Genomic DNA, 11,089 nt, shown 5'->3' with positions numbered 1-11,089 from the left:
GAGGCTGATTGATTGCTGCAGTTCAGTTTATTCGCTCAGCTGGGCTGAAGATGGATGTCGTGTCCTTTCTGTGTCAGTTTGGCAGATTAAAACTCAGTGACAGGAACCATTTCTAAGGGGAGATTTTAGATTCCCTACCTATCAGTGTGAAGGAAAAGGAAAGAGGATCCTTAGCCACAGACCACTTGTCTGCAGACACCTGTTCATTGGATACTGAGATTTGCTGCACTTCTAATCAGAGATGCTTAACAGATTGTCTCACTGCTAATTTAGTGACAGTGAAGACGACATTGCCCTTCTTTTATGCTCATCAAAACACTGCCAAGTATTTTAGTATTTTAGTTATTTTTGTTTTAAACACTGATTTTTTTTCCTCTGTCTAGTAAGAAGTAACAAACACATGATTTCTATTCATATACATTACAAGCCCAAGAGTCACAGAGAGATGCAGCACCCCATTGGCTGAAAACCAGAGAAAATGTAAGATATTCAAGCTTTTGGGGACAGATGTCGATAAAAATCTTAGAAAATAAAATATGGACTGCAAAACTTAGTTCCAAGTTTAGCTTCTATTAGTCAAATAGATAATTGGGGAGATAAAGGGGTTGGAATTTGTGGAACAGTGAGGAAGTGTTGGCACAAAGAAAGGTGAGGATATAATTAACCCCCAGGTGATACAGAGATGTAATTATTGGTTGTGGGATTATAACTTGCTGTAAACCAAATCTCTCTATATTGAATCTATAATGTATATAAATTATCCTGTAATTGTAATTAAGTTCTTAAGATGTCACAGATGAAATGCTTATTTTTGTAAGAAATCACCTCCTTTATTAATTTTCTGTAGGAGCACACACTGGTGAACAAGTTTGACATTTTTCCCAACAATTTCTACAAAAACATTTAAAATTGTGTCACAGACCAAAGGTAAGGCACATTCACTCCATCTTTTTATGCTGATAAACACATTCATTGTGGATTCATGTCAGCAAGTGCTGCATTCATGCTCCTGCAGTCTGCCTGAGGCTTCCTGCTGCTGCTGCTGAACTTAGTGAAGCCATGAGCTGCTTGGAGCTCTGCTTGGGTAGCAGACATCAAACAAGGAAGAACACATTGTTTTGGCAGCATAATTCAGGTAGCTGAATTGTAACAAGGTATAAAAACATTTGGTCCAATAGACATAACTTGTCCTAAACCACAGAACACCACAGCTCTTGGCATAAACCATGTGAAAAAAATTTTTTAAAAGCACCTAAGTACTATTGTTCCCCTTTTAAGAGGAATAAGTCACTTTAAAGTTGTATAAAATTTTTAAAGAATTAGGGATAGAGATGTTGTTGATCCTCCTCTTTAAGCAACAGAACATCACTCTTCCACCTGTACACCATGAAAGAGAGGTTGAATTCTGTTTCAGGTACTTTTCCCAGATGGTTGTCATTTATCCACACTGATGTATGTAAGCTGCTAATACAGTTTAAATGGGCAAAGTTTGAGAAGAGACCAGGTTTGCCAGCTTTTATTGTTCCCCAGGTTCCCTAGGTCATTACAGAAATTACTATTTTATTGATCAAGAAAATAAAAAAAACCCACAAACATTTTAAGGGAAAATGGTATAAAAATGCACTAAAGTACTCTGGACTAACCTCTTTGGGGAGATCAACAAGGGTCACATGTTACATGGAAAATAATGAAGGGCCTGTTACTCTCTAGCCAAGTGGGAAAAAAGATGATGAAAGAAACAGTATCGAATAGAAACATTTTCCTGCATTCCTACCTCCATTTGCCCACACTTACTGTATTTGAAACAAACTTTCTCTTTCCTTTCCGATGTGCACGGGGGTAAAAGACAAACTGAGGGAGGGAGTTTGTAAGAGGCCAGAACCAAGCTTCCAGCTCTCTGAGCCCTGAATGTTGTCACAATAAATACTGCATGGAACTGTGAATAATGGATAAGGACTGAGAGTTTTTAAAACATTTACACTAGGTTTACAAGAGCCTTCTGTTTATCAGCCACTGCCAAGTTAGAGCTCCTGTGGAACAGTCAAACTCCCTCTTTCCTCTTACTCATTTTGCAGTTTAACTCCCGTGGAGAAGATGAAACCATCTTAAATCCACAGTGGATTCTCTCTTGGCAGGGCTTTGATGTGTGACTTGTGCAGCAAAGGTTTGCTCCTAGGATTTAAACCCAAAAACCACCAGAGCAATTACTTTGACATTCCTTTAGATCATAAAAGAAACCCTCTTTTTATACATTAGAAAGGTTTCTCTATTACCAGCAGTGTATTTATGCACTTTAGAAGGTCAGTGATTCACATCCCTTTAGAAAGAAGGAACTTTCAAAGCAATATGAATTTTGCTTTAGTCATCTTACACGAATTAAGCATTCCCCTGCTTCCTCTTACATCAACCTAAATCGTTGGGGTTTGTTCCCATTTTGTGCTTGGCTGCTAATGACCATTTTAAAATTGTGGGGAAAAGTTTTAGACCAAAACTCTGCTGTACTATTGTGTTTTCTTAAAGTGCAGGTGTGTACAACTCCACCTTACCATCAGACGTCACATCAACTTTGAATTCACATTTGTGGATTCATTAAATATTAAGTCTAATGGAATCAGCTGCTTTAGTTCACTGGTTTGCAAAGGATAAATTTTGTGTTCAGTCCTGTGGTGTCATTAGAGCAGTTTGGTACTTGATCTTAAATACAGACACACACAGATACATGATATGTCAAACTATTGGTGATCACACAACTTCCACAAGTACCTGCTCTGCTGAAATCACCACAATTGCCAGGCAAAAGATGCAAAATTAATTCCTTAATTACTTCTGACTTAGGTAGTATTTAGTAGGCAAAAATACAGCCTAAATAACCCACTGTAGAACCTTGATAAACAATCACTGCAGGAGCTTTGCACACTAAGAAAGCACAGAGAGGGGAAGGCAGGGCCCCCATCCCTGCTGCCTCACAGGCAGGACTATTTGATTACACAATGAAAAAAAATAAGGAAAGCATAGGATTAATAAGTTCTGTAAAGGAATAAAAGTCACACAGAGAGGTAGTTGATTTGGCTTCTCCTTTTTTGGTATCATCTTTGTAACCCTAAGAAAGAAGAACATGAGTAGGTTAGGAAGACACTGCTTTTCAGTGCTTTGGGAGCAATAGGAAAGTAAGGGAAAACTATAGGCCAGGTCATGAGGACAGTCATGTGCCTATGACAAAATTAACATATCAAGGCTGCTGCTACTAAATTTGATGTCAAATGAATCTACGGAACTATTTATTTCAGCAAGTGAATTTTGTTTCCCAAAATATTATAGATAACATCTGCAGTTACATGAATCAGACAACAGAATAAAAAACCCTCACAGGTATACAGATGTGAAACCCATTTATCACTGTAATTATTTATAGTCTTGTATATGTGATCTTAAGTGGTATTTTTCAAGTTGCCAAAACTGGATATTCAGTATTTCCTTAATTGATGACAAACTACACTGAGATTTTTTATAAGAATTTATTTCATTATTCCAGCTCAGTCCTCAATGGATTTTATGTATTTCTCATAGGCATCTTCAGTCATCAGTTCATCAAGTTCAGCAGGGTTTGCCACAGTCATCTTGATAAGCCAACCTGTAGTTAGGAAATTAAAAAGAATTGCTAATATCCTACAAGAACAATTCATTCATGTTACTGCTTTAGGAAAGCACTCCCAGCAGGAACAACCAGCCTTGAATCACTGGAGAATCAGTCAGGTTTTTGTGTAGGCAAAACAACATTTCAGTATTTAAAAAAATGAACAACCAACCAACTCATGATAAGAAATGTCCTTTTGAGTCAGAGCAGTTGTGTAATTTAGTGCTGGCTGTGACAGTGGCATAGGGAGAATGCCTCAAAAGAATAAAGGAGCCTGACCTCAGTGTCATGGACTCTTACAAGATCCAAAACCCAGAAATGCAATCAGGGCAAATAGATCTAAATTCAGCCACAGTGTATATCTGAAACTAAGATGTTGTAAAACAGCTGTTCAAAGAAAATACTGTGATAATGCTTTATGTTCAATTTTACTGGGCTTGAACTATATTCAGTATATTCCATTTAAGTCTCCACACTATTAAACTGGAAGAACAGGAATTGCAGAGCCATTTGTAGTAGCAAGAATCCACACAGTATTCATTATTTAAAGATAAAAGTGACATCTTACCATCTTTATAACAGGATTTATTGACAAGCCCTGGATTATCTGCAAGGGCAGCATTAATCTCAGTCACTTCTCCTGAGAGAGGGGAGTAGAGTTCACTAGCAGCTTTCACACTTTCCAAAGCCCCAAACTCATCTGAAACAGAGAATATGATTGAATGTTCCTAAGAGGAAAACACAAAGCACTTCCATTTGTTCAGTCAGACATCCTGGTGATGACCCAACCAGTGAAGAAATGTCTGACCTTGTGCAAGAAAACTGATTGAAGTCACCCACTTTATGACAAGGATCAGCATTATTAAATTTGATCTTTATGCTCTTGAATTCTGGGAAATTTGTGCTAGCTGGCTACTACAGAAGGAACAGGAATTCCTTACATTTGGGTAATCGTTTGCCTGAAGCCCACAGCACACATGATATTGACTTGGAAGGAACAACACCCAGCTCTTACTGCAAGAGACTTAAATATGCCTTTTATCTACAATTTAACCCTTTTAATTTGTAATTTGGTTACAAAATCAACAAATCAACAATTTCAGCAATCCCATTTTTCCTTCAGAAACACTATCAAGTGTTATATCTGCACTCACTGGAAAACACACATTAGTATTCAGAAGCACCCAGCAGCTCCTCCCTTTTTCCTGTTTTGTAGGGAGTTATGGAAATGGTGCCTGGAGCAATGTTAATCCAGAGCAGCTCTCAGCCACAAATAAGACAGAGGCTGAAGGAACAGGGAGCTGTCACAAGAGTAGATAGGCACCAGGACAAGGGATCTGAGAACAACTTGTTCTGGGAAAGCTTGGAATTAGACTGAGGCCAGAATGGGCAGAAAAGAGAAGAACTTAAATGGAAATGAAATTCCTTCAAATAAAGCAAAACCACAAGTTGGTTAATTAAAATCCTACACAGAGAGACCTTTTGTCTAACAGTCAGCATTCAATGTAATAGATTTGGCCAAAACAGTTTGATGGGGATCTATTTCACAAGAAGGATAGCAGACAAAAGGCCTTCTACCTTTACCTCATAAACCCCATTTCTTTTTTAAAAATTGTCTCAAAATAATGACAATTTTTTCTTCATATACTATTGAGACAGCTCTCCACATTAATACGGGAAAAGGTTTTATCATTTCTACCTGTTAATGTTCATTTTCTTTAACAGGAAAAGTTGCATAATCGAATGATGAAGAATGTAACAACTTGCACACCACTAACAAGCAAAAGCTCTGTGTCATATTTCATACCTCAAAATTACTGAGTCTCTATATTCATAGAAAAATTAGAGCTTGATATCAATCTGAAGTTTCACATCATGCAACTCACAAAGAGCATAATTGGAGAATTACAAATCAACACTTGCAAGTTCAGATCCAAGTATAAATATTTTAAAAACAGAGTATAGATAAAATTATTACAAAAATATTTTAATGCTTTATTTTTGAATCAATATCTTCACAGTTTAAAAAGCATGTATTTTCTGCTGCTAAGCACAGTCTGACAGTGAGATTTTAAAATTAAAGCTGTCTCTTGTATAAATACCTGAATTTATTTTGTATCCAAAAGCTTTATAATGGTATTAATAACCATAAATATTCTTTCAGAAAATTTATCTTTGCAAAGAAAGAGTGGGATAAGTAGAATAATCACTTCACAAGCAACTAGAACTGAAACTTACCATGTTTACTCAATTTTGTCCCAACTTCTGGAAGACTACAGTAAACAACATCTCCTAATGCTTCCTTAAAAGAAAAACAAAAGCATCAGAGCATACATTCACAAACTACATACAGGAGAGAACTGATACAGTGACTCTAGAATCTGCATACAAGTATTCTCTGTCTCTAAATATTGTTCTCATTCTTTACGGATTGAATATTTTTCACTTTTTCTTAGCAAACACTGAATGTGAATAAACTGTGTTATGATGCCCCAAATACCAAATTATTGTTTCTCTATTACAGTGCTAATGACCCTCAGGCTCAGTTTATCTGCAGATTTCTTCTGGCAGAATGAGGAATAACATCTGCTGATCTTCTTAGCATCAGCTACAGAGAGCTGTTAGCACACAGTTTGTCCTCACTGACTTAATTGGGACCCTTATCACCATAAAAATTGGCTCAACTCTTCCCTGACACATGTACCCTATCTCACCAAAGACCAGAGAGTATCAGAGTTATTGACAGAAACCTGAGATTAAAAGAAATGTTGCTTGTCCTGAGAAACATTAATTCCATTTATTGGTAGCTTGTCCCATTCCTTTTTAAGTTTCACATACAGCCCAGAATTTTCCTGTGACTATTCCAAATCAAGCACCTGCATGAGAACAAAAAATCCAAAGGAATTCCTGTCCTGGAGCAAAAGCTCTATGCCATGCTGTACATCTATTCACAACTGTTCTTTGGCCAGAGGGATTTCACCATGTTTGTGTTCAGAGGAAATCTGACCTAAAAGCTGACGTGATGTCCTCTTCACACAGCCATGAACTGCTCAGGCTTAGACCTGAACACTGAAGTCTCCCACCAAGTTCAGGTCTCCACAGGTTCAATCTGAGGCCATTAAGACCTTATCAGAATGCTGAGGTGGCACAAATATCACAAATAATGCTCACTATGTCGCATATGCAATTAAAACAATGAAAACACCCCCGTAAATGTCCAAAGAGCAAGGACAGATCAGACAGGCATAAATAAATACTGCAGAGCTGGGCAAGGGCAGAGGGATCAATACCTGTGCAAAATTGCTGATTCCTACTGTTCCAATGCCATTTTCCACAGATATCCACTCGTGCTTGTCTGTGAACTTGCGGGCTAAAAGGAAACAAACCTGACATTTCAGGAAGAAGTGACATGTTGCTTGCTTAAACACAGTAACACATTTCCAGGCTTAAACTGTGGGGCTTTTCACTGAGTTTGTTAATTTTTCTTGGAAAATATTATAACCAGCATATGCAATTTAGAGAGAAACTCAGAACATGCTCAGTGACAGGGCAGAGGCTCACTGGGTGTCCTGCTCAGAGCATTATCAGTTCTTGTGCAACCATCTGGAGACTGATAAAGTACAGGAGCAAAAAGAGCAGTTCTACTTCAAACAGAAGTGTAAAACTAAAGCTTAGCAGTGTATTTTACTCATAGTTATACAGGTCTATGATAGCACAGTGGCTTTTCAAATGTATTTGTGATGGTGGTCACAAGGGTTTTTGGGTGATGGAAGAGACGTAGGTCTGACGCCATTACAGAAGGCTTGATTTATTATTTTATGATATATACATATACTATACTAAAACGAAAAAGAGAGTTTCCAGAAGCTGCTAAGCTAAGCTAAGAAAAGTAAAGAATGATAACACACAAGCTGGCCTTGACAAACTCTGAAAGCCAGCTCTGCTGTGACTGGTCACTGAACCAAAACATCCACACCAGACCAACCACAGATCCACCCGTTGCATTCCACAGCAGCAGACAATCTATTGTTTACATCTTGTTGCTGAACCTCTCAGCTTCACCAGGAAAAATCCTATGAGAGGATATTTCATAAAAGAAATGTCTGTGACATCTATTTACTGTTTATTTCTGATAACTACTTATTGTGGCTGGGAAGGCCAGTGTTGGCAACTCTAGAAACACTGTGAGCATTACAGCATCTCATTGAAGTGCAAAGTTGGCACAATTCTATGTATTATTAAGGCAAATTAAAACGGGATAAATTAATAAGGCATCTCATAAAGACAGCTGCTACTTAATAGACTTTGCTCTCTGTTAATATTGTTACTGTGAGAAGAACACAGTAGTTATTCTGTATCTCTGTAAAATAAGTCTGTTAAAACCTTGTTAAGTCTTTTCACAGCAAGGTTACAATTCTCCTTATATTTCAGAACTGGAAGATTCAAGACAGCTTTGTTAGAGGCAATTGTTTTTGTAAAGTCCTATGGAGATACTTCAAAAGAAGTAACTTAAACAAGCAACATTTTTCTTGCTAACATTTTTCCTGGAACTTTTCTTACTCTGATAATTTTCAACTTGCCATTTCCGTTTTCTCATTTCTACACAATTTCCCTATAGTAAGGCATCTGCCTTACTACCATTTTTTTTTAATTTTAATTAATTTATTTTTATTTTCCACTCGCAGCACCCATTCAGTCAGGCAAGGGATGTTGTAAAAACTGCTTCTGAAACAGGTTCCTGAGGGATTAGTGCCACAGTAGTACAGCTGCACTTTTGAGTTCAACTCTCCTCTCAAGCTCATCCTGTGGGCTGAACTCTTTAAGGCAAACACCAGAGAAACTACACTTCTGCAAATCCTTGTGTATTTTCTAAAATTGTACGTGAAGGCAAACAGAAGCTCTCACTGTAGACCTACTAAAATCTTTCCAGACAGTCAATACTTTAAGCTTTTTCAGTTGCAGTGATCCTCTTGTGTTTGAAAAGTTCAAGAGTAGCAAGTCTCAGATAAAACGGTTTGTCTTAGATAGGGCCCGAATATGTGGGTTTACAAGTACAATACACCAACAAATGTGAGTAAACTGTAAACATGAAGTATTTTCCTATGAATTATCAGTCAAAAATCCACAGAATTTCACCTAGCACTGCTACAAGAAATCTCATGACACACTCTAATGAACAGAGTCTTAAATGTCTCAAATCATTTTGTGTCAAGATGCTAAAGCCATGGGAATTCTATTGGAAATGAGTAATGAACCGTAAGAATGGGGAATTACAATTGACAAATCTCAAACCCAAGCTGAACATTAGTGATGCTACACATGGCCCAAAGAAGCCAAGCAGTACATTTTGATTCAGGATAATATTAGCGTATGGAATCTGTTTATAAAGCAAGGCTAACAAAAAAACCCAGAATATTTCACACCACTTTGGAATACAGCAGTGAAATGTCCCAAACAGTTAGAAGAGCATGTAACTTTCTTGCAGGACAAAAGAAAAAAACCCAACAAAGCAAAACAAAACCGGGAAAAATTAAAATTCTGAGCATGCAACAAAAACCACTGCAAATAAAGTAAAGGTCAAATTAAAGACAGTTAATAAGTAATCTCAAAATTTGATCTTTGAGCTTATGTGGTCAGCCCATTAAATAAATCAACCTAAAGGAATATGAAATGTTAATGCATACCAAATCTCTCCGCATTCTTTTACAGAAGAGCAGCTGAATTTACTCTAGCTTCATTCACTTCAACAGGACTTTGGTTTCAGCTTAACTAGCCCACTCTGAACTTGGCCCTTCATTTAGTGTAACCTGCCTCTATTAAGTATTTAATATACCCCTGAAGAGTGAACTCTCACACCTCCACAAAGAGGCATACAAAACTTTTCTTCTCTGCCTCAAACAAAAGCACTGCTGTTCCTTCAAGTGATGTGTATAGAAAAACAATGGGTACATTGGCCAGAATAGTGAAAAACAGCTTAGATCTTGACTCAGTTTGCAAGTAATGAACAATAAACAATCTTTCTTTCACTTGCAGCAGAAGGCAATTAAAGAGGTAGGTTTAAGATTGTCTGGAGAGAAATGGATGAGCTCTTAGTGGTAGTCATTACCTTTACAGCCTATTCTTCTCTTCTTCTTGCCCACTTTTTAAACATTTCTATTTGCTAGAGTACCACAGATTCTGCTTTTCAGACTTTTGTGCGTAACTTCCATTCAAAGACAGCTTTGACAGCAGCAGATGCTTTCAGAACTAACTACACCAAACGCAAACTCACAGCAAGCACTGATGCACGGGTCCATCCCCGGCCGTGCCGCTGGTGCAGCTGTGGCTGCACAGGAGCCAGAGCCAAACTTGTGCAGCCCCGAGCGGCTCAGGGCCCCGCCGGCACTGTCTGTGTGCCCGTGCCAGCCCCTGCTGCGGCTCTGCCTCCGCCAGACCCCCAGCCCTGCTCCCTTCTTGTGCTGCTGGTGCTCCTTGGAGCCAACATCAGCGGTTTGTGAGCGGCAATCCTGGGAAAAGCCATCCGCTATTTTGGGCAACCTGCTGTGCTCCCCGCTCGGCCCGCTCTGCGAAGCGTCTGTCCAGGACCAGAGGGGACTGAGCGGAGACTCAGACTAGAGTGACTGCGAGGACACTTTGCTCAACACTGCGGTGTGGGGATGAGTGTAAAAGTTTCTGGCCAAGTAACGGAGGTGCAGCTGCTCCTGTGGGAGTGCCAGCAGCGACCGGGCCAGGTGAGGGGCGCTCGGGGTTCAGCCATCTTGCGAGGTTCTCCGGGCCCCGCCGGCACCGGGGGGCTCCGGGCGGCTGCAGCATCGCGCTCCGAGGGCCGCCGGGACACGGCGCGGCGGGAGGCAGGGGAGGAGGGAGGGATAGAGGGAGAGAGGACGGCTGCCGCCCGGGGCCGCCAGCGGGACCCGCCCTCCGGCCGCTCCGCGCACCCAGCCCCGGCTGGCGAGGGCTTCCCCCGCGGGCTGGCCCGAGGCGAGCCCCCGCAGCCCACCCTGCCCACCCTCCCGGGCACAGGCACCGCCGGCTCCCCGCTGCACCGGGCCGCTGTCCCGCTGTCCCGCCCGCTCGCCGCGCGCCTCCCTCCCTCGGGCCGCCACTCACCGGCCAGCAGCAGCGAGCTGGTGCCCAGCCTGCGGGCCGCAGGCTCCCGCGGCGGCAGCGAGAGGAGCGGGCAGCGCGGCGCCAGCACCGGCCCGACCCGCCGCAGCGCTCGCCACGCCATCTTTGCCGGGGGCGGGCGGGGGCGGTGCCCGCGGGAGGTGGCGATGGCGGCGGGGCGGGGCCGGCGGTGGCCGAGGGGACCCGCGGGCCCTGGGGAGCGGCCCGGGCTCGGCTCCGCGCCCCGGCGGCAGCGGGCACCGGGCCCTGAGGGAGGGGAGCCGCCATCTTCCGTGCGCCGCCGCGGCGGAGACGGAGAGGATTTAGCTAGACAGTGCAACAGCCGCT

At 41.3% G+C, this 11,089-nt stretch overlaps 1 protein-coding gene across 1 annotated transcript; it reads right to left on the bottom strand.

Annotated features, from left to right (window-relative positions):
• Nucleotides 1-805: 805 nt before the first annotated feature.
• On the bottom strand, nt 806-10,884 carry GCSH (glycine cleavage system protein H). The gene is made up of 5 exons (XM_030956295.1): nt 10,745-10,884; nt 6,925-7,004; nt 5,873-5,936; nt 4,203-4,334; nt 806-3,631 (listed from the first exon to the last, which is right to left on the bottom strand). Exons 1-5 carry the CDS (start codon nt 10,863-10,865, stop codon nt 3,534-3,536), a joined length of 495 nt encoding a protein of 164 aa, XP_030812155.1. The 5' UTR covers nt 10,866-10,884; the 3' UTR covers nt 806-3,533.
• Between the last annotated feature and the right edge of the window lie 205 nt (nt 10,885-11,089).

This window comes from Camarhynchus parvulus, chromosome 11 (genome assembly GCF_901933205.1).
Source record: "Camarhynchus parvulus chromosome 11, STF_HiC, whole genome shotgun sequence".
Classification (NCBI taxonomy): domain Eukaryota; kingdom Metazoa; phylum Chordata; class Aves; order Passeriformes; family Thraupidae; genus Camarhynchus; species Camarhynchus parvulus.
This window is presented reverse-complemented; position numbering and strand designations above follow the sequence as displayed.

Excerpts from the sequence above, each read along its gene's own strand:
- GCSH (XM_030956295.1), bottom strand. The coding sequence starts at position 10,865 with ATGGCGTGGCGAGCGCTGCGGCGGGTCGGGCCGGTGCTGGCGCCGCGC. Across the intron at positions 7,005-10,744 it reads CAGCTCGCTGCTGCTGGCCG|CCCGCAAGTTCACAGACAAG; the intron begins GTGAGTGGCGGC and ends GTTTCCTTTTAG. Across the intron at positions 4,335-5,872 it reads GACAAAATTGAGTAAACATG|ATGAGTTTGGGGCTTTGGAA; the intron begins GTAAGTTTCAGT and ends TCTCTGTTTCAG.